The 24,190-nt window shown below is 34.1% G+C and overlaps 1 protein-coding gene across 1 annotated transcript in view; it reads right to left on the bottom strand.

The window, feature by feature from the left end:
* Positions 1-1,199: 1,199 nt before the first annotated feature.
* The window catches only part of LOC110379666 (calexcitin-2), a 35,873-nt gene continuing 12,882 nt past the window's right edge, over positions 1,200-24,190 (bottom strand). The window contains exons 3-7 of the mRNA XM_049837265.2: positions 8,795-8,859; positions 8,667-8,719; positions 6,014-6,133; positions 3,810-4,022; positions 1,200-2,112 (exon numbers count right to left, since the gene is read on the bottom strand). Coding sequence (XP_049693222.1) covers positions 2,002-2,112; positions 3,810-4,022; positions 6,014-6,133; positions 8,667-8,719; positions 8,795-8,852 — 555 coding nt within the window. The 5' untranslated portion in view covers positions 8,853-8,859 and the 3' untranslated portion in view covers positions 1,200-2,001. The remainder of the gene's footprint in view (positions 2,113-3,809; positions 4,023-6,013; positions 6,134-8,666; positions 8,720-8,794; positions 8,860-24,190) is intronic.

Genomic DNA, 24,190 nt, shown 5'->3' with positions numbered 1-24,190 from the left:
ATAGAAATTCCTATTGAAATATTTCCCATCTATGTGTAATAACGTTTCTAGTATATTGGGATTGGTCCCATAAGCATCTCAAGCCCATAACATACCTTTATAAATCATTATTCCCTTCGGTATGATTATGGGAAGTTTTGTAGTTTCTCTTATTTGTATTACCTATAAGACATGTTTACCATTGTAGATCTCATGATTTTTCACTTTCCAATATGTTCTAAGTAGGCATGTTTGTGAATAAATCTATCACTCTCCTCAAATATAAATATTTATAATAGTAAACTGATAGTTTGAGAACTCACTGTCGAAAGATAACCAAGGCCTTGTCTAAAGGGTATTAAAGCCGATGCATCGAGCACCTGAGACCGCTTTGCTTTGAAGAAAACCACTAGAAACCTAACCTTGCTTGCGTTTATACCTCTAAAGCTATGTAAAAAATCGGAGGTTATAAAACCTTTAGGTCAACCATCAGTAATTTCTTGCAGTTGTTAAAGTTATACAACAATACAAACCTTGAAGAGAGAAGACATACTTACATACTCTGGTATTGAAAGTTTCCACTAGGCGACCCGTTTGCTCCTTTAACTCTGCCGTGAGTGGAAAGTAAGGGATTGTCAGTGTCAATATACCTACTTATGTTCCTTCTGGATACCCTATAGTTTTACCCTACAGTCCACGGCTCTTCCAACTTCAACCTTGTTTGGTGGAATATTAAATAGTGACCATTTCACTGTCATTGTGAGTTAGTTCTCAAACAGATTTATTTCAACTGAAAGTAATTAATTCACTGTTGTCTCGTAAATTAAGTTCATTGTGATTTAGACGGTATTCAGCTCTTAGTCAATATGCTTTTGCTACTAGGAACAGTAATTTATAGGTGTCCACTTCATTTCAATTTATAGTTTGACAAGGTATATTTTGATGAGGGTCTACTACAGAAATAAATAAAAAGCATTGTATTATTTACATACATTTAATCATTGCCTATTATATCTATAGTATAGCGACTTAACAAGATGAAACCTTCGTAGATTCTGAGAGCACAAAACATTTGACTAGAACAATATATATTATTAAACATTTTATTTAGAAACACAATTTATAAATTACATCTGGTAAAATAACTAGATTATCATAAGGGCTACCACAGACAAACGTGCGTTTTCAGGCATTGATACAATAAAGTCGTTTCATTTTGGGTTAAAAAGTTATACTTTGTAGTAGCCCTTATTTCAATCTAGACACAACAATATAGTTAGAAATTTTATTTCAAACAAAGCTTTCCAATATTTTCAAAGGAGCACAATCATAACTGTTGACTTAATTCGGATAAAACCGGCAGAAATTTCAAGATTCGTTAGATATGACTACGAGATATGCTATATAATAATGAGTAAGTGAATAATTTCATTCGTTGTTATTAGAATAGTATCTAAAGATTGAAAAGTTCTAGTAAACTTGAGCCTTAGTAATAAAACGTGAAATTTGAAATTGTTCCACTATTAAAGAGAAATATGTAGGAATTATTTCTATGTTGAACACATACACACGTAAAATGAAAATTTATTTTATAAACCTCTGATCCACAAGCGAGATTACTCGCATATTTTGGTTAAAACATTATTCTGAAAAGCATTTCACAGTGACCTCGAAAGACGGTTGTAGATTTTTGGTGAGATCTGGTCACATATTCGAGCCTAGTTTTATTATCCATTGAAGTTCCTCAACAAACGGCTGAGACGTCTCAGGTGCGACTCGTGAATGGATCAAAGGCTAGATATTGACACATAAAGGGGTCACGTACTCGGGCTTCGGAAGCTCCAAATAGCTTAGCTTCATCGCTGCGATAACTAAAGCGCCCGTGTGAAAGACCCTTAGAAGCCGAACCTCGCCATTTTATTACATCTATTTTTATCAATGGAATGTTAGACGGTTTGTCTGTGAAAATCTTCATTTCTCCACTTGTCTCGTGGTTTACGAGGTTTTACGTGAACTTTGTGCTTAGAAGCTAGTTCTGCCGAATATAAAGTTACCCGGAGCGTTCGGGTCTTCGGTGGAGAAGTACTCCTTCCATAGCTCCTGGAATTCTTCCCATGAGACGCTGCTTTTACCCTGGTGGAAGAAAAGTAAGGATTACCCATATGATTATTAGTTAACTGAGGATAAATTGGATAAAAAGTGCTACAATGCTGGATCAGAAATATCAAAAATTAAGCGTCCAGAAACAACTTCAAAAAACAACCTATAAATATTTCAATTATTCCCGTTGTTTCAGATCGGTGCGAAAGTAAACATGCCACTCTATTAATGATCAGTAAACAGCGAATGAAAAATTGTCTGTTGACTTTAAAAGTTTGGAAATCCTCGCTTCATTGGGCGAGTCAACATTTAGTATTACAATTTATGCTCCCAATTCAGATGAAAAAATAAAATGGGAGTAAAAAATCCGGGCTGTGCAAATATGTATTCATCGTCTGCCTAGCCTTTTCCAAACCATGTTGGGGTTGGCTTCCAGTCTAACTGAATGCAGCTGAGTACCAGTGTTTTACAAGGAGCGGCTGCCTATCTGACCTCCTCAACTTAGTTACCCGAGTAACCTAATACCCCCTTGGTAAGACTGGTTGTCAGACTTACTAGCTTCTGACTACCCATAATAACTGCCAAAGATGTGTAATGACAGCTGGGACCTACAATTAAACGTGCCTTCCGAAATACAGGAAAAATAAAACGGGAATAAAAAAATCCGAGCTACGCAGAAATGTATTACAATTGTAAAAATGTGCAGCTATTGAAAAAATGTGTGAATATCTGCCATTATAAAGTTTAATGGTGGATGCGAATGGTATCGGGAAAACGATTTGAATTGAGTATTGTGCTCAATTTTATAAATCGCTGTACATTATTCACTCAGTGATCGCAAGATGATTTGATTTCGAAGCGGGTTCAAAAAGCGTGTTGGATGTGTCTCAATCTGTGATTTGAAAAAGCTTTTTATAAATTAATTTTTGTTATGTTTTAACATAGTGAAAATTTTACTACTGTGAATGTTTGTAAGAAGGTATCTATGTGAGTATGTATGTTTGTTCTTGTGCTCAGTCATGCAAAAAGTAGGTGTGTATATCACGTACCTACTACACTTTAACACAACGCTAACAAGAGAAATAAAAGAATTTTCTCAAGTAGCTATAAAGGCTCATAAATAAAATTGATATCAACATAAAATCTAGATCTAGCCACCGTGACTAGGTTTAATAGCACAAAAAAACCTGAAATTAGTCTAGACTGTAATAAACAAATTCTATAAATTAAGAACAAATAATAAATGGCAAAGAATCACGCGAAAATAATATTACAGTCAAAGTAAAAGGATTTAAGATTCAAAATAAATATTTCTCGATAATAATCTTACAATAGAACAAAAATTATAGTTATTACTTAAATACAAGTTCATAAAAGTAAAATGGGGCAAAAAGGATTGAAATGATGATGGTACTAATCATAATCATTTACTTGACAGAGCTTTATTAAAAACTTTTTACTTAGGACTTACGATCCCTCATTAGGTATTCATTTTTTTTTCTTTCTTTTTTTGCTTTTATGGGGGATATGCCTTTAATACTTAGTATTTACAGTCCCTCAATAGCTAGGTATTGTTTTGTTTCTAATATGACGAATAAGTCTTTTCTGGGTCAGTTACGGAGTATATGTCAGACTGGAAGCCAACCCCAACATAGTTGGGAAAAGACTCGGAAGAAGACGAAGAAGATGAACTCAAATTAGGAAATTCAAGGACATATAAATTATCTTACCTTAGCCATCTTAGTGAAGGCCACCTTACACTCCTGAGGATCGATGCCGTAGGAGGAGCAGACAGTGGTAAACTCATCACTATCGATGGTCCCGTCAGCACTGGCGTCCTCCAGTTGGAACATGAACTGACAATATAGCTGCTGCCACTTGAGGGCAGCTGATGGGTTCTGGGCGTAGTCGTTCCACATTGATGTCCATTCTTCGACGGATACCTGGAGGAGATGGTGATTAGTAATTTGGTCATAAAAGATGTAAAGATAAAGAGGACCCTAGTCTGGAAGATAAGGGCTTTGCTGATGACGCTCAAGCCATTTGTAAATTCGTATGAAGTGCAAAAGATGCACGTTCGATAAGGCAAACTTGGCACTGTCGTTCCGGGGATAATTTCTGGCCAGTAGAAATACTCCTCTTTCAAATGTACTACAGCCTAGTATTAGACAAATCCTATCTATTACCATTTCCTATTTCCTTTATCTAGATTCAGACCGTAACGCTAACGTCACCGCGTACGATTCCACATTTACCCAAAAGTTGGTGAACGCGTTACCACTAAACCAATAAGTAGGCTCAACAGTGACAACAATTGATGGAACTAGTTCACATGAACTTCGCAATACTCCCCAGAGTTGAAAGGGTTAAGTCGTATGTGAAGTTTCGCCTTTTTGTGGCCAAAACTTCTGTTTCCTACGCGTACTATATTATGTACATTATTGTATTGAACTTTATTTCTGTTGGCAGAAAAGGCCTGTTGAGAACTTTGCTTGTCCGAAAATGTTCCAAGATATATCTAACAGAATTTCTGTTTAGTTTTAGGTCAGGATATTTACTTGTTTAAGCGTAAACTAGAAATTCATCTTATGATCTCTGTACATGACATTAATCTTCGCTCGAGCTAAGATCACAAGATTTATGAACACTGGAATCTCGCATGATTAAACCATTTCGGGCTTAGAGACGTTCCCTGGAATTACAAACCCGACAATTTTAGTACTTCACAACGTATTCTGCAAAGCTGGTATTCTAACTGACGCATGCCGTCAAATAAAAAAGGGGAACTCGTTTGAACAATAAGTGAATTACGTTGCGAAAATTCTAATAAAAACCCTGCCAGAATAACAATGCTTGAAAAAGTGGATGCGTAATTAAGCACGGTAGGTCATTTAGACGTTTTTGTGTACACCCTGCAAAAAAGAGTGATTGACGGTTTCAAATATATGATTGTGTTTGGGACTATATTTAACACCTTTTTTTAACCAAAAAAGTATGTATTTAGAAAGCTTCAAGCCTTTCAGTTTTGTTGTTTGTTTTACGTATTTTATTAGACTGAAATTCCCAAATCGCTCATAAAATACAAAATTGGAGCGAAGGGCAAAGTAAATAAATCTTATTCTTAGAGGAGCGAGCCCCGCAATTTGGACTTTCGTTGAAAACAGCAGCAGAAAATGTAATAAAGGCGCCTAGCCATTTTAAGATACCTCTTGCACGAGCCACTTTGGTTTTATTGAACATTGCTGAAGTAATCTCTTCTGATGATAGTGAAGGCATTGAAAATTTTATGGAACAAGAAACTTAACTAGTCCGACATACATTTTACGACCGAATAAAATTTGACGAGCCAGATAATTGAGAGGTACTTAGTAAAAGTAATATACCTCTAAAAATTTTAGCAGGAACCAATTTGGATGTTAACAAAAAAATTTAAAAAAAAGAAGTTAAGGAAGAAAGTGTCAAAAAAGTCAATTTTGCAAGAAAAACAATTTCAAGTTTAAATTCCGTTCATTTTGTTCGGGATTGCTGTTTTCCATTTTTATGTGCTTAAAATGTAAAATGGAAACTAGGTAAAAATAATCAAGGGCGATTTATTATTGGAGCCCAGGAAAAGTCTACTTATAAGTTTGGTAAAAGAGTTTCTTATACTGCATAACCTATATGGTGGCCTTATATTTCGACAAAGCCTTTTATAGCTGTATTTCGTTGTAGGATTTTTGTATTCACCGTATGTGAAGCTCATTTTATCCTTAACAATAGTACTTTCATAAAGAATGAATTTTAATAAACTTTATATAGGACATGCAAACATCAGCTCTGTTCGGCTTATGGACGTTTAAGAAGTTAATTTCTCCATACAAAATTTTCTTAAACACGTGACCATCGTCTGTTTTTTGTAGTAATACCACTATTATCTTATAGTGCAGAATGTTACCTGTCCATCTTTGTTAGAATCAGCCCTCTTCCGGAGTCCGTCCCAGATCTTGATCATGATCTCATGTGTCTCCGTGTTCTTGGGGTCACCTGGCTTCCATCCTCGGAGGTGGCAAATTTTCTATTGGAAAAGAAAAGTCTCAGGTTTAAAAACCTATTTAGTTTAAGGCCCGGTTGTTTTTGAACGTTACGGTAAAGTTAAAATTTGACCGATGTTAGTTTTGACCACGGTTAATTTTTATTATTATATGAAATTTTAAAGTTCGTAAAACTAACTGGTACTTAAACAACGCTGTTAATTTTACTGTAGCTAGAATTTAACCCTAAACTTGATGTAACTGAGCTTCGAACAACCGGGCCTTAGTATCGTAACCGAAAGTGATCGAGCGTCATTTGTTACAGCGCTTTCATACTGGCCATTTTTGTCGCGCAGAGTAAAACCTAGCGCGACGCAATCCAAGAAAAAATCTGTCACTGGGCGTAATCTTTCGCACTGGGTAGTTGTCAATTGTTACTCGCTCACCTCTCATACGAACACTCAGAAAACCCAAGCGGAAAATGCCCCGGTGTGAAAGTGTTATAAGATATTTTTTATTGTATTGTAGGTGTTATTCATTTACCTAGAATACTAATTACGTTGTTTGAACCCTAACGTTTTGAAATATTAATTAACAATTTATAAATCATACTAATGTCATTAGCTTCCACAAATCACTAATAAATTACAACTCCAGTCAACGTATGATCCCAATTCCAAGCCTAACCGATTCCCGATTGATTAATGTTTACCAATATATGATAGATGCGAAAATTATTGCTTTCCAAACGTCCCACATTGGATTTCAATCAATATCGATCAATATGTCTAGCTAAATAATGAAAGACAAAGCAATCAATGTCTAAATTATTTTGGTTCTAATCAATCAAGAGGCACTTAAAAATTGTGAAAGTTTGCATCTGTGTAGGCGCACGCATAAATATTAGTTTTAAATTGGGTGTGCTTTTAAAAAGCACTTTGATCAGTACGAAATAATCTTGTAACAATGTTTGTATTTTGTTTTGTAAGATTTTGGAACATGTTAGGAAATTGAAATATGAAAAAATAATATATATGGCACTAATTTTACCATACATTTCGTTTCTAATCAACGTTTAACACCACGAAAACCTCTCTATAACGCACTTATAATATAAATATGCATTATATTATTGAATAAGCCTAGTTAAAATATTTATAGTTTTAATTCTCCAATAATTACTAAATAACACTGTCTATATATTTTTACAATATAGGTTCATTAAAGTTAAAACTCTAAAATTATGTTAAGCCTATTACCTGCAGATTCAAATACCGCAGTGAACCTAATCTTTAGTAAAACCAATCTCATCGCGAACCGTGGTTTATTGAGCAATATCTTTGGTGCGGTTCAGACCAAACCAGGATATATATGTCGATTGGCAATCGCGGGACTATCTGAATAGATTCACTTCCAATGCGGTTCGGGGAAGTAAGCTTGTAACTGATGATAAAGAATTTAAATTGTGATTGGTAAGTTAGATTGAATAAATGGATTTTTAGATGTGACAGATTGACATATATTTTTAGAGCTTTTTGTAATATTTTGGCAACGCTTTCACGCTGACGGATTTCTCGCATGGGTTTTACGACTGTCGTCTCGCATATCTATGCGTACGTCAAATAATTGATATCTGCTGGTTCAAACAATGACTGAAACCGCGCTACAAGTTTTTTGTCTCTTAAAATGTATGGCGCATAGTTCTAACTATTGGAAGAAATGACGAAATAACAAAAATGATCACAAAATTTTGAATTTCTAACGTTTGGAGTAGGTATTCAAGTAACCCATTTCTGCGGGAAATTACGACAATATTGCGAGTTTGTACAACTAGTACAAAATAGTAAAAAAAGGTCCCATCTAACGTTGCTATTTCGAAACTCTGCAAAAGGCCTTTAATTAAGTTTTCCATCGTATACGCAGTAAAAACAAAAACTGCAAACAAAATGTGTGAAAAAGTATCTCGTATTGCAGCAGTTGCCAGATGGAAAAATACTATAAAATGCACGTTTGATTTTATAGTAAACTGTGTATGTTATTTTTGGATTTCAATTGTTTTTATTCGTTTGTTATACGGATAAAAAATAATTCACATCTCTATTTTGTGTCACTTTTTTGTTTATGAAGTGAATTCGCCTTTTTTTGATAAGCTTTTATTTTAATGTATTTTATGTGTTGAATCTTAAAACAATACACATTTCCAAATTGAGAATTTTCTCCTTTTTGGGAAATAAAAAAAAAGAAAAACAAAAACTTTTGTATAATAAAAATGTCTAGATTTCTTTATTTCAGCACTGTTAGTGGTTCTGATTGAAATGTACAGTGACTTTTACCACAGGTAAAGCTACCTGTAATTTCAACTAAGTTTAAACATTAACAGTAAGTATTACTACAAAAACGTAAACATCTGTTGAACACTTGTCTAAAAAATGTGGCTGCAAAACGGACCTTATTTAAACTTCGTCTTTTTCTCTCTGTCATTTCTATCATTTTTTAAACAAGTGTTCAACAGACGTTCCAAAGTTTTTGTTGTACGACGGTATAGGTTTTTTACTATCATATTTTTTATAATCTTACCTCTATAGCAAGTTCAAAGTCTTTCCTCTCTATCGTGCCGCTCTGATTCACATCTGCAAACAAACCGAAGTTTTAACATCGCCAACAAAATTTAAATACTCCAAAAAAAACTTTTAAACAACTTTTACCAAAGAAAACGTTGAAAACGTAAAGGAGCTTCTTCCGCCGAAACTCGGAGATAGACATGTTTAATCTGTAACAAAAAATAATTATCATGAACAAAGGACTTCAAACTTTGGTCAGTTTGTAAAAAAAAAATATTTTTTTCCTTCCGCAAAATGAAGTAGAATTATTCGTTTTGTTTTATGCTAGATGATCCCCTACTTCTACCCGCATCCCGAGGTTAACTACTCCCTTAATGTAATAAAAAGTAGCCTATGTCCTTTCTAAGACCCTAGCTAGACCTCTAGAAGAAGATATCTTATGTTATGTTATTTTAACTGGTTCAGTACTTAGGCGTAAAATCGCGACAGACAGACATGCAATGAAATTATTACATACTAGCCGTTTTTCCGCGGTTTCACCCGCATCCCGTGGTAGATACTGCCCTCACCGGAATAAAATATAGCCTATGTTACTCGCAGATAATATAGCTTTCTAATGGTGAAAGAATATTTAAAATCGGTCCAGTAGTTTTTGAGTTTATCCACTACAACCAAACAAACAAACAAACAAAGTTTTCCTCTTTATAATATTAGTATAGAAAATAATATTCTGAAAACCACTTTCGATGGTGACTTTGTTTGGGTAATGTATAAATCAATACTAAACTACAGTTAATTTTAACAGTTAAATAACAAAATGGGGTCCCTCACGCAACTAATAACATGGCTTAACTAAGCTACGTATTATTAAATGCTCATTAGTAGCTTGGGTAATTGTTTTCCGTAAATGACATTTTCTCCCTTAGTAACTTAACTTTAAGTATAGCTTATAACATTTGAATAATCTATGTTTTACTTTTGAGTGACAAAAACACGAGGTATTAAAAAATGAAATGCAAAACTGCCAAAACCATTTAGTAATGGTTTAATTTCTACATTTGACCAGAGCTGTTTATTATGAAAGAGTATTATTTACGCTTAAACAATAGCGCCCAGTTATAATCAAAAGTCATTAATATTTAAAGCGATTTGGGATAGCGAAATAATTTTACTCTAAAGAGTAATTTAATAGCACCCAGACTTCCTACCGGGATACATTTATTTGAAACATTTTAATACATTACAGTTGTTTAGATATATGTAAGTAAGATATGAACGTATAAAGGTTGTATTTTATTGTGTTAAAACAATGATTCACTAACCCTTTCTATCATCTAATAATTTGCTTATTATCTGAGTAAGTGTCAACTTTCAATATTTCTACATATCTGATACTTAGTGCTTTACATCCTCTGCAGACTGCAAAAATTTAGTCGGCCGATAATTTAATCTTGCCCATAATCAATTAGGAAATGAATGAGTGCGCATATTACAACATATCAGGTTTCGGCCGACTAAAAAGTTTGATTGGACTCACGATACTCTCTGTAGTTTCAGGGAGGTTTTAGTCGAAAACTGTCCTAAATGTACATTTTTATTAAGAAAACAAAAGCAGTTCAAAAAACCAAGTCATGTTTTGTGTAAACAATCCCGTTGTATATTTTATTTGTGTAGTTTTGTTTTTCCTTAATCCGATCAGATCCCTTTCAATCCTCGTTAGTGAATATTAAATTAAAAGGATTGTTGATTTAGGACAGTTTTCGTAAATAAACTATTGCTTTGAGTAATGTATTTTCTTATTATTCTGAAACTAAGAGACAACTTTGATTTGTAATTCTGGTCCGATCTAAAAAAATACCTAAGGTCTGGTTAACCTTTGGTTTAGTTCGAAGCTGAACTGTCATCTGAGTCGACTATCAAAAAATTACTTCTATTTTTTTGTTCCTTCGAAAAAATAAACGGTAAATAAGATTCTTGGGAAAATAATTTTAGAATGTAGCTATTTACTTTATTGTACGAACTTATGACATATATGCATGCTTTGAGAGTAAATAAAGTACTTAGTCAAAATAAGTTTAATCCTCGTCCTGCGACCTACGTTGTTACATACATAGTAAAAAGTTTACTTTTACCTCTCAGACACACATACCCAAACATCACAAGAACTTCCCAGTATTTTTACCCTTCCATCTGTTAACCCTAAAAACTAATAACAAAGATTCCCAGCGTGATTAAGTTCCACCTGAGTCTTTCCCATTCATGGAGAACAAAATGACTAGCGGAGGTGCCATAACGTAAAATCTCTTAAGAAAGTAGCGCGTCAAAATGTAAGCGAGCGGGGGACGAGGAACGTTTCTGTCTTCGCCCTTTTACACCTTTGGACTCGAACATTTTTGGAATACTAAAAATCGCTGACAGGCAGTCTCAAAGAACCCGAACGCCTCGCTAATTCACTCGTAACTGATCATTTTGGTCATATCCACTGTACAGTCAACTTCAGGTCAGTGGTAACAGTTTTATAGGAAAATTGTACTTATTACAGTTGACGTAGAAGATGGCGCATGACCTACATGCGTTATGGCATCTCTGCTCACCCTTTCTTACTCCGTGGTTCCACCTGCCCCAGTGCCATTAATTCTAAGCCAGAATTAACTCCAAGAGGGTAGAATTAACTGCAGACCTACCCGCGTCAAAATGACTGACAGAGGGTGAGACTTTAAATTTTCTGCCAATGAAACTGTAATGAAGTTGAATTTCGAAATAGAATGGACTTGGAGTGAAATTATCTGACTTATTAGAGGCTTTTATTTGTTGGCCAATAAGGTGGTTATGAAATGTGTAAATAGGTGCTGTTTATATAATATTTCTAGAAAGTCTCCTGTGATAGAGACGAATTGGCGAGAACCTAAGTTTTCGTGAGTAACTTGGTATACCTCATTACATCCCTTTTCTTAATAAATATTGATTTTACAGTTTAGACACCCAGCAATAGCAAAGCTTGGCTACCTATGTACATATAGTTAGGTATATTACGCTATAAATAAAATAACACAATGCGTAAAATATCACAGCCCAGAACAATAAATCAACAAATATACCCAAACAACAATTGCTAACAACTATATAATTCAAACGTAATAGAATCGTCAATTACGGATGATAATATACCAAGGTACGGAACCCTCAGTAGGGTCCTTTGACACGGATAGGGCCGTAAATTGTGCTAATGGAGGCCCAGAATTAGTACCAGACCAGTAATAAAAGATGGGACCTTTGATAAGCTAGGAAAGGGCATAAGTTTTGCGTAATTAGGACTTTTTGGTCATATATGCTGATTGTTATCTTGTAAAAGTGACAAAACAAAAACTAGGTTAAAATAATATAGGTAAGATTTTATTAAATCCTCTTCTGAAATAGCAAAACAACTCTTCAGCTTTACAAATTCAGATGAAGCCATTATAAATTAATTGTAAAGTAAACCTTACGTGTAATATGTGTGTTCTTCTGCATAGTCTTTCTGTCTTATAAAACTACGCTGAAAGTACGTTGAAAGGTATTTTTTCAGAGCCCTCATTACTATGAGTGACACGTGTTTTTCTGTCAAGAGCTTACTTCAAACGCGGCCTTCCAGTTATATCTAAAAGGTTCGTAAAGTACACTCTAACCACAACTTATCATTCAAATTATGTTCAGAGTAGTAGTCAAGTAGTATCCTCATTTCCTAACATACAGGCAAAAATCGAAGAACCGATTTGGATGTTTTTCACAAAAACTATGGAACTTTGAAGAAGGACTTACGGTAAGTATTTTTACTTTGACACCATTTAACTTAAACCATTTGAAGGTGTCATATCGGCGATTTGATCAATGGATAACAAGTATACGGCTGGTTATCCTTATATGTAGTTAAATGGTGCATCTGGGTCGAAATGATTCCCAAACTAACTATTCTACGAGTTGTAGGTAGTATACTATCTAATAATATTCCCTTCGATATTCAAAACCGATTTGTGCAACATTATCCCGATATTCCTGCAATCCTATATAATACAAACGTGTGAACAAAGGCCAAATTAGACACACATAGGTAGTTAATCAGCACACATTGACTATGTATTTTGTAATTACGTCCCTGATTGCAACTAAATAGCCACAATCAATAAATTGGGGATGTCGGTCTGTGTGTGGTTACTATAGCTTGTTAGTAACTGGAGTGGATTGTCATGTCCATGTGTTTATTATGTAGCTGATATTACCTGTATATTGTAGGTATATACTTATATTGGTAGGGAAGGGCTCTATTAGTTCTAAATTCTATGGGAGTACGTTGATGTGCAAGCATTGTAATGTGACCGAATTAAAAAGGGGTACTTTTTCTTAGTTACATTGATATTATCATACAAGTTTTCGTCATCCTCTTGCCCTTTCTAACCATATCGACTTTCAGACAATCGCATAAGTTTTATGCTAACTGATAACTGTGTCAACTGTGTGCCTGTCACTATCGTGCAATTTCCATGTTGACTGCCAACTATAGGCTGGCTAAAAGTTTGCAGATTTCAGGGGCTAAAATCTTTCAGTTATATACGAAACAATATAAGTAAATCGACGTTATCCTGTAAGATCCTAACAATGAAACCAATAAAAATAATTACCAGACACTCACTTTATCAACGAAACTTTCTCTCAAACAATGCCTACTAATACTTGCTTCCGTTAACCCCTTGACGATACCAAGCCATTTTATTACGTGAGCATACGCAAACTGTATTTTATACCCCAGCTTTGGGACCCGTTAGAACAAAAGTTGGCCAATGAATGTTTCTGAAGTTGTAAGGGTCCCCCAAGGCTGTCGTAAGCGATAGATTGGCGACATATGGGCTCTGTAATAACACGGATATACGGATATATACGGATATTGATACCGCTTGCCTTTACGTGCCCGGATATATTTAGGAGTTTGTATTACAAAAGGTCATGGCTGCCTTTTGTATTTCTGTGCGGGCTTTTAATAGTGGCTGTGATTGCATGCCGTCGGCATTTTGGGGTTAAATAAGAACGTTTCTGTCTGGCTTTATTTGGGGTCTACGTAATTTTACTTTGATAGGATTGATAGAAGGGTACCAAAAAAATTTCAAACATATCTTGAAATAATAAAAGAAAGATAATGGTAATCGTGAGCAAGCATCAGACTATTGAAAATGATTTTTATTTTTACAAAAGCTTGTTATTATATAGATTTTTTAAAATAAAATATTTTTATTGTTCCAAACTTTCATACACATCCACTATTATAATTTCAAATTGTATTGGCAATTTCTTAGAATATAATTCATAAAGTTATTGATCACTGCTTATCTTAGAGCCATAAAACTAATCTGAGCCGTTAACCGTTGAAGAATAACTATTTCCTACACCCATAAAATAAATCTTACTTCTCCTAAGACAAAATTTCTCAAGAAATAGACGTTAAATCTTAGCATGTAAGGCTATCTACTAAAACTTTATTTCGGCAGTCTCTAGAGCCATAACTCTTTCTAATCTTTGTACCGCCCATGGAGAACAAAATGACTAGTGGAGATGTCATAACGCAAAATCTCTTAAGAAAGTAGCGCGCCAAAATGCGGGTGTTCAGCTGACGAGGAACGTTACTAGCTCCGCCCTTACACACCTATGGAATCAGCTTATTATTATCAAAATAAAATCACCAATCAATCAAGACCAATCTTTGACAGATTGGTTTTGATTTGACAAAAACCCCGAACGTCTCTTTACTTCTTATAACTGATCACGTCTTCCGTACGTTGTTTGACCTACAAGAAGTCGCGTGACCTACCGTCCTTATGGCATCTCCGCTATTTCCTTCCTCCATAGTACCGCCCTTTACGGCAGTTAAGTTGTTCAGAAAAATCAATTATCTACCTACTTGCCTACCTACATTTTCTGCGAAGTTGAACATGGGTATTGTTAGACGGTACGCGTCTTTGATGTTAGTGCGTAAGTGATTTCGTGGTTTTTACCTAAATGTTTTTTTGGCAAAAGCAGATTTTCTTTTGTTGATCTTTGTCGTAGATTTTGTTTTGCACAGAGCAAAGAGATGGTAATAGATTGAAAATGAACGTATATAGTGAATATATTTACGCAGTATTCAGGTTTTTTTATTTGCTAGTTTTTGTTCTATAAGTATGAACCTACTAACATTAGATAGGTACACATGATTTTATTTTTGTGTTGATTTTAGTTCTCTACCTTTATAATATTAAAATTTTCATAATTATACGGCTTTTGTCTGAGAAGTGTTTGATCTTATTACCTATACAGTAAATTATACTGGAACAATTTTATGTCCCCGTAAAAATACCAGTATTATACGTACACAAGAATTTATAATTTAAGAAAATATTAGGTTCTCGAAAAATGCGTAGGAAAGGATAAATATTTTGTTACAAAAGCGACAACGCAAACAAAGTATATGAAACTATGAAATTCAAACATCTCGCAAAGAATAATATTTGCATAAGATTCGAGGGTTTGCCGCTTTGAATATTTTATTACGGATACATAGAAAGACTGAAAATACGATAGGGTGAAACTCGGTTATATACCCTCAATAGGATAGGTTGCCATTGATGTCAATTGATGAAAAAAATATAACAAATCTTACTACTCAACCTCGCAGTCAAAACTTGACAATTTAGGTGAAAACTAGCTAGCATCAAATAAATCCATAGACTATCATCCAATAAGAACTCGCCTAGCTGGCATGTACAATTATATTCGCGCCAAACTTCAAAAATAATCGTAATTTGTTGCTTTTGAAATGGTAATAAATTACAGTTATCGGCACGGATATCGAGCCATGACCTTCACCTGCGCAGAAGCGATTTACTGCCTTATTGCCTTATGCGTACGGGTGCGCAAAGCGATCCCCACTCTTCCGCCGAGAGCCTAATATCCGTGCCGGTATCTGTACGTCATAGTTTTCGTAAGTAATAGCGCTGTCGTTTTCAGTTTATTAAAAAAAATATACTCTGGCGTCTGTCCGAATCAAAAAGGATAGGTAGTTGACCATTTTTCAGAGCTACCTATAAGCCCTTAGGCTTTATCCTAATCCAAAATAGACTTACCTACACCCAACACGAACGCACAAAGTCACGTTTATTCTTATTCTTACAAAAAGATAAGGATCGTATAAGAAACAAACCTAGTAAGATGGATGTCTGTCTTGGGAGTTTTCCTACATATTCTACTGACACTAACAATATATGTTTATTTTCTCATGTTCATCTACTACATAGATAAGTAGAGAAATATGTGAGAAAAAGAAATAGATACGTGATAATTGGGTGAAAGTTATTTCAGAAATTCACCGTCTAACTGGCTTTTAGATAACGTCAGTCAGTAGTTTGTATAAAATAGAAAACATTATAAGCAAAATTAGTCATGATACAAAAACGGACTTTTTAGGTAACAATCGGGTGTTATATCAAAAGATTATGCATTTATTTATTAGCAAATACAAACAAGTATTTATTACATAGTATAGGTTTCTTAAACCCACAACCATAATTATAGCTAAAACTAGATTCACAGCATACATATTATTAAGTAATTTAATCTTCTCTCCTATAAATCCTCTTTACCTGATTAAACATAGCATCTCAACTAAACACACAGTTCTATAATCTACTCAAAACCACAAGCCAACATCTAAGCACATATTCCATCATTAAAATCTTAGAGATTATTATCAAAAGGCAAATTTACACGAAGTGGGGTTAATAAGCTCTTATCTTTATGTAAAACAATGAATTATTCACAAACGTCTAAATCCCTACGATGGTTGCTAGATTTATGGTTACAAGTAATTTGGAGGAAAGATGATTTATGTTTCGGTGTGTTTGGGTCCTTATGGGCCCAATGTTTGAAATAAACAATACAAAAACCTAAAACAAAAAAGGCTTTCAACTTCGATGTAATTTATAGAAGGAAAATGTCTATATCTAGATTATATATTTTTTATTTTTATGTAAATATTTTTTAATTCATATGAAAACTAGTTTGAAGTTTAAGATATAGTTTGAAAAACAAAAAAAATAACGATTTATATCTGTACGCTAATAGTTGCCCGTTTGTGACTACTTCTATCGGTTGATACCTATTCATTTAAAGAAATATAAAAGATACTCAGAAACAGATCATAAGAAAACTATTAGTACGTATGTGAATTAAACATGTATGAATTAACCCGACGAGCTAATGTTTAAAGATTCCATCGTAAGCACATTAGTATACGAACAAAAAAATCAAATTCAATTATTTTCATCGCAATTGGTAAGTACGAGTGGATTACCAGAACGATTTCCACTTCCAAAATTGAACTCTTAAAATAAGCTCATCTTCCTAAAAACGCCTTTTTAAAACGTTAATAATTCTCTATTTAAACCCAGTTAAAACCGACCAAAACTCTATTTACAGAGTTATCAGACTTGTCTGGACTGAAATAGTTTCCGATATTAGGTCACTATCAAATTCTGGCGCATAGGTTAGATTGAAAATAACTTGCCGAATTTTATTTTACATGGCGTCTGTCATTTTAATTATGACTTACAGATCTTTTGTCATTTTCTTTGTAGCTTTCATCTATATTAATGCAAAAAATGATTTTTTTGTACCCTGAAAGCTCCGAAACTACAGAACCGATTTGAAAAATTATTTCACTGTTCGTAAGCTACACTATCCCTAATAAGCTACACTATTCCTATAACTAGTAACATAAGCATTTTTTATCCTGGTGCGGGAAGAAGTTCTCCAGGACGAGGGTGAAACACCTCGAAATTATTAAAATTAAGAACATTTATTTGGTCAAGAGTTCTCCATAATATTATTTTATTAATTTGGTTTATCATCAGTTACAGTTTACAATTCTATTAAATTTTAAAATACTTGAATCAAAGGACCTTCAGAATAAAATCCAACCTAACATAAAGAAACACAACCCTCAAACAGTCTCGTGCCTGTCGATAATAAAATAAACGAATGTAAAACAAAAGCGTACATACAGCGTTCACCTTCCGCGAGTGTAAAACGGAACGCCAGTTGAGACCGTATCAAATATTTACATAAGAAATTACACGTTCTTTGGAATACGTGAAAATTCCCGCCGCAGCGCTAGGGTTAGCGAAATGGGTTTCGCGGTTGGCAATTTGAATTTGAATTTAGAATTTGTTGGAACTAGTTTGAAGACAATGGACGTAGTGTTGATGTTACTGGGAGTTTTGTGCATGTGTGAGTACGTGACTGTGTGAAGATAAATTTGTGCATGTGTGGTTTCATTATGGGTTTGTAGCATAATTTCACACTCGGATGTTTTTAAAATACCAACCGTCTTACCACAAAAACTTTTAAACGTTATTTTAAGACTTGTCTAAAAAAATTTCAAATTATGACGTTGACATATGGTTCATTTTGCAGTCACCTTTTTTTAGACTAGTGTAAAACTGGTGTTTAAGTTTTTGTAGTAAGGAAACAAATGTTTTTTCCGGGTTTATTTATTTAGTTACAGAAGAATTCTAATATAATTAATCAATTTTAATCATTATCAGTTTGAAAAATGAGTAGTTATTTTCAGAATTAGGTACGTGACGTTGAAAACCAGTTTCCTAATAGAAGTAGCCCTAAACAAGATTATGAAATACTTTAATCATTTGAACGGAATTAATAAGATACTGAATTCCTTAGCATGTCTGCGGAAAATTAATTAAATCAAAATATAAATTATTTTCCTTACTTAATGAAATACTTCCAATCTCAAGTATTCAATTAAGTAGAAAATTGATTTTGTCAGTTATTTTAGTTTTGGGTATATCTCAAGTAATTTATTAAGGGCATAATTAACATTTACTCACAAATTCATGTTTCATTTTAAGGATTTCTCTACATGTAGGCAGTTTGTACATACCTACTACGAAATCTGTAAGAGAGATTTTCTACCAAAGAGTATTATCATCATCTGCCTAGCCTTTCCCTAACTACATAGGGGTCGGCTTTCAGTCTAACCAGCATGCAGGATGCATCTGAGTACCAGTGTTTTACAAGGAGCGACTGCCTATCGGACCACCCAACCCAGTTACCCGGGCAACCCATTACTTCTGGGTAAGACTGATAGTTAGACTTCCTGGCTTCTGGTTTCTAGCTACCCTTAACAACTGCCACAGATGTTCAAATGACAGCCGGGATCTACGGTTTATCGTGCCTTATAAGTTATAACAAATAGCAAAATTCATTCGAGTCTTGAATAAAAATAAAATAAAGTAGATAGAGTAGATAGAGTGACAACCCTGTAAAAACAGCGAATATTTCGTGATATATTTCAGCTGAAATATAAATAAAGCTGTTCGAAGGCAGTTCGGAATGAGACAATTGATATGAAGACGATGTATGTATGTGAATTTATGTATTCTTTGCGGAATTCACACGTATGTCACAGCGGGAAGACATAACAGATATTGTACGTTTTTGGTTCTCAAGGAGAAGTGTTTAACCTATTGAAACAAATATGTGTATGGTGTGAAGATAGATATCCGAAACATTTTTATTCCTATAGACACATTTTTTTCTTGGGTTATAAGTTGATTAACTTGTGTTCCCCGTTGTCCAACCTGCATTTCGTTGGAACTAAATCGTGTGCTCGGATATATGGGATATCTAACTCTGATAGTTTTCTAATCTGTTCTTTGATCCCGCAGATTAAAACATTCTAACAAACTGTTTAGGTGATCTAACTCTGATTGTTTTCTAATCAACTCTTTGATTCCTAAGATTAACACGTTCAAACAAAATGTTCAGCCTTATAACATTAGTTTTGTATTCATTGAAACAACTGTGGTACTAATTTTCTAAATATTTTTTTGCCATCATTGTTTAATATAAAATAATAATATAAAAAATTGTTAATCCAAGTCCTTTGCTTTACAAATGCCTGGCACTCTATGGTCCTGTATTTATTATAGATCCTATTTGACACCAAAAGAGAGTTGTATCAAAAATATGATTTCTGAGGCCCAAATCCCAGAATCCAAAATTCAGGTTCCTAAGCATTTGTTATATCACCAGCATTTATTTGTCTCGTCTCCTTGTTAGGCGTGATTTATTGTGGCACAACCAATTTATCATGTTACCTTTGTATTCGCTCATTTGTTTTCATGTTGATTTTTCGGTTTATAAGATTAGCTTAGCTCTGTCGTTTGTTTTTCATTTGTAAGCTTCGTAAATTCTGAATAGGGCCTTGAAAGCTGAAATTGTGTTGTGAAAATGTAGGTACCAATTGTGATTTACATAGCAGGATTTTTGGAAAAAGGGTATCTAAATATTTATGAATTATTATGTCTAAAAAGTTCTTGCTAAAGAACAGTTCATAAAGTTAAATTTTACTTTTTAACACTGAAAGGATTTTGACTCACTGAAGAAACACCTTTTGTGTACCTTTTTGAGAAGTAAATTTTTGTTTTGCGTAAAAGAACGAAAAAAACAAATGAAATAATTTTAAATACCACTAATACCGTATAAGCACCAAGTATTCAACCCTACAGTGAAGCACAAAATAACCTAATTTCTACCTACAATGTTGTCGAGTTACAACACGGACGGACGGCTATCAACAAAAGTCATTTGAAACAAAATGTCGAACGCGAAAAGAAATTCGCGCAACAAAAATAATGTCAGTTATTGCCACGGAGGAAGGAAAGATAGCGGAGATACCATGATAGGTAGGTCAGGCGCCTTCTTATAGGTCTGGCAAGTTACTAAAACTAACGAGGTGTTAAAATATTTGTATAAACATGATTGTATAGAAATTACGCAGGTTGTTATAAAATAATGAAAAGCCATCCAACCCATCATTCAAATTCGACGTTCAAATCGAATTCGATTTGACAAATGGAAACCAATCTGTCAAAGATTGGTCTTGATTGATTGTTGATTTTATTTTGAAAATAATAGGTGTATGCAATAGAAGGCATGCAAGAATGCAACTTGTAACGTTTTTCACCGATAACCGACATTTTGGCTCGCTACTTTCTTACGAATTTTGCATTATGACATCTCTGCTAGTTATTTTGTTCTCCATGGTTTTTTTCATAATAATTTCTATGTTGTTACGGTAAAGGGAAATGAGTTATGTTACCATTTGTGGAAGACGAATTAGTTGCTTGATATTACTGCTATTGTTTATATTACTAATGGCTGACGATGAAGAAAAATATTGTAGAAAATGTGTCTTGTCGGAATGTAGGTCTTTCGCTTATCTGGCAAAGGGAAAAAGAATTTCTAATGTCAGGTTTTCATAAATGCGGAAGTCTCTTTCTGTCACTGTTTTACGCCATACAAATAGTTTAGAATCTGAAAAAGGACGTTGGATGCTTTTTATCCGAGTGTGGTCTGGAGATTTGCGGGAAATAGCTAGTGGGCAATTGAACCTTTTTATTATGTAATTGAGTTCAAAAGCATAAATTCACCTAACCATTGTTTTTTTTTTGTTTTTTTTTTTACCATATCATATTTATGGCACCGATTTTTTTTCTAATTTTCAATTTATTTCAGACTTTATACAGTCGAATAAACCCTACATAAGTTATTTTTGACTAAATCTCGTTTCCCGACTCCTATTGTGATGTTTCCGTATTTTTTTAGTTTCCATTATCATTAAAATGGCTGAAAACAAAAACAGTACTGAGCCAAAACAAAAGAAACGAGAGAAAAATAAACCTCAGAGGCAGTTTTGTCGACCAATTTACGGTCTGGCTAACGTGGAAACTAAAATGTCTTTCTTCTGAAAAGATCTTTTTCAAATTAGCCAATTAGGTAATTGTGGTACGTCGTGTTGGATTGTTCTAGATCTAAGTTTATTTTTGTAGGATACAATTAGTGTCCGTGGTTGTGGGGACATTAATGAGAAACTGTTTAGTATAATGCTTTTAGTAATATGGTGGTTTAGAGGTCTCTAGGCTAACCGTGGTTGTCTGGTATATAAGTTTTATGTGGCTTTATTTGTGGGTAGAACTGACGGAATTACACAGTGTAAAAATTAAAAATACTGTTCAAGATCTCACGCAATTATGGTATGTAATTTTCCCTAGTTATGCCAACTGAAAATTTCTTAAGTCGCTTTCAAGCTTGCATATTTTACGCTCAGTTTTTCAGCGCAGATTAAACGGATATTGTTACCCCGTATGCGAGCGAGAGCGAACAATTGACAACTGACGGTTCAAATGATGACGTTTGTCAGATGTTTTGCACCTCAGAATACCGTAGAAAAACCGAATGTATGCTTACGTACCGTATAAACCGCTGGTATAAAAGTGTTGTAAAAGAAAACTAGCTGGACCATCAAGTATTTGTTGGTTGCGTGCAAGGGATGTAAGGAGGAAAAGTATTTTTTTCAAAAAGAAAATAATTATGATGTTGCGTGTTTATTGCGAGAACTATTTCCTATTATTTTCAGGGGAGGCCCTACCATCTTAAGCAAGAAGTTATTGCCCAGAGAATTGTGTATTCTGCAGCTGTTCAGGAATAATGAATAGTGGTAGTCTAGTACATACCTATGTTATTTGCTGAAACGGCTGAAAAATATTTAAATCATATATTATAAAAAAAATACATTATGAAACAAAAAATATTTCTGGTAATACAACAACAAACAATGTTTCTAACTTGATTTAAATTCGAGTAAAAGTCTAACAGTTCCAAACCCTGATTTAATATCCAAATAAACAACTAAAAACCCTTACATTATTAACCCAACCAACAAAATCTTCGGCCACTTTGAAACAAGGGTACAATTTGCAATGTAAATTAGTCCAACTGATTATGTACATTCAGAAACCAGTGAGATTGAACTAACGGATATCCGTAGGTTTATTTAACTATTAGTTTAATCTCTCATGATAACGAGGGTTCGTTTTAATATTAAATAGCTAGGTTAGAAGGTCATTTATTGCTTCCGTGAATAGTTATGTGTATGAATATTTATATGAAATCCTTTTGATGGAAGTTAATATACGAGTTACAGGGATGTGGGTTGTGGGGAAGGCTGAAACTAGCTTGTGAGCAGTGTTACCCGACTTCCCAAAAAGAAGAAGGTTAAAAAGAAGGTTCCAAAAAGAATAGAACATTTTTCCTTTTAATACCTAACTGAATACCGTCAAAATGCATAAGTACTATTTTATTCATTTTTTTTTGTTTTAATACAGTTAAGATATTTTTAAAGAGTTTTACGTTTTCAGAGCTTATGTTTATTTAAGACTATACCTACTTATTTCTCAAAAAGAAAATAATGTCGCCTGGAAAAAAGGCCGTGGACAAAAAGAATTAGGTGAGCTTAAACTAATGAGATGAAACCTAATCGTTTGTTTAAGATAAATGGACAACATTGCGGGAAGTACATGAATATTAAGTTGGGCTACGTTTTTGTCTTCACCTATTTATTATATGAAGACAAATGATGATGCTTGAGAAAAGGTCCTTTTGGTTTAATGATCAGAATATTCATTGAAATGGATGAAAGATTTGTTATATTTGATTACTTCTTTATTTTCTTTTGTTCTGGTATTTGTAATTTTATCATCATAAATCTAATACCCTCTTGTTTTGCACGCCTATTCACGAAATGAATTTTGATAACAACATAGGTTTGTCGCTATAGATTTAAATAAAAATGAGATAAAGTGGTATATTCTTTACCTATGAATAAAAGATATGTAAGCTTTCACTTCGCTCTTTTTGTTTATATTTTAAATTTTATTTTCATTAATTTATGAATCCTTGTGCCAAAGATTATAACACAACCATTCAACAGACACCAGTCCAATAAAGCATAGAGCCGCAAATCCATCAACAACAGACAGGCCATTTAAAACATCCACAGAGGTTTATGTGCCGCACAACAACCTCCATTCAGTTGGAACGCTATTCAAAATTGAATGACGGGTGACGATTTTTCATTTCACAATGGCCGCGTATAGGTGCGGCCCACGGAGTAAAGAAAGATGGAGATGCCATAATGCATGTCTAATTCTAGTTTTTCCAGGTCAAATTCGTAACGATCAGTTAAGAGTGAACTAACGAGGCGTTTGGGTTCTTTGAGACATCTGTCAACTATTTTTGTTTTCACAAAAAATACTCGGGTTCAAAGAAGGCGTATACAGATGAAAACTGTAACGTTCCTCGTCCCCAGCTCACTCGCATTTTGGCGCGGTATTAGGCGATTTTTCGTTATGGCACCTCCGCTAGTCATTTTGTTCTCTATGGTCAAGCCTTTTGTCCGGACACGATAACTCAGTCGACAAAAGGGAACCTTTTTTTAATTTTCCGAATAGTTAATCCGTGACAAGCCGTGACTTTTTGTTTTTTTTTTTATTGTACCCCGCTTGGCAAAGGGGAATAGTTTTATGCGGATACGTTTTGTTGTTTGAACGTTTTGATTGTGAAGGTAACCTTTTTTGTGAAAGGTTTGTTTTGTTATGCTTTTTTTAGTAACCTACA

This window comes from Helicoverpa armigera, chromosome 14 (assembly GCF_030705265.1).
Source record: "Helicoverpa armigera isolate CAAS_96S chromosome 14, ASM3070526v1, whole genome shotgun sequence".
Taxonomy (NCBI): domain Eukaryota; kingdom Metazoa; phylum Arthropoda; class Insecta; order Lepidoptera; family Noctuidae; genus Helicoverpa; species Helicoverpa armigera.
The sequence above is the reverse complement of the archived record's forward strand: the minus strand, read 5'-3'. Positions and strand labels throughout refer to the sequence as shown.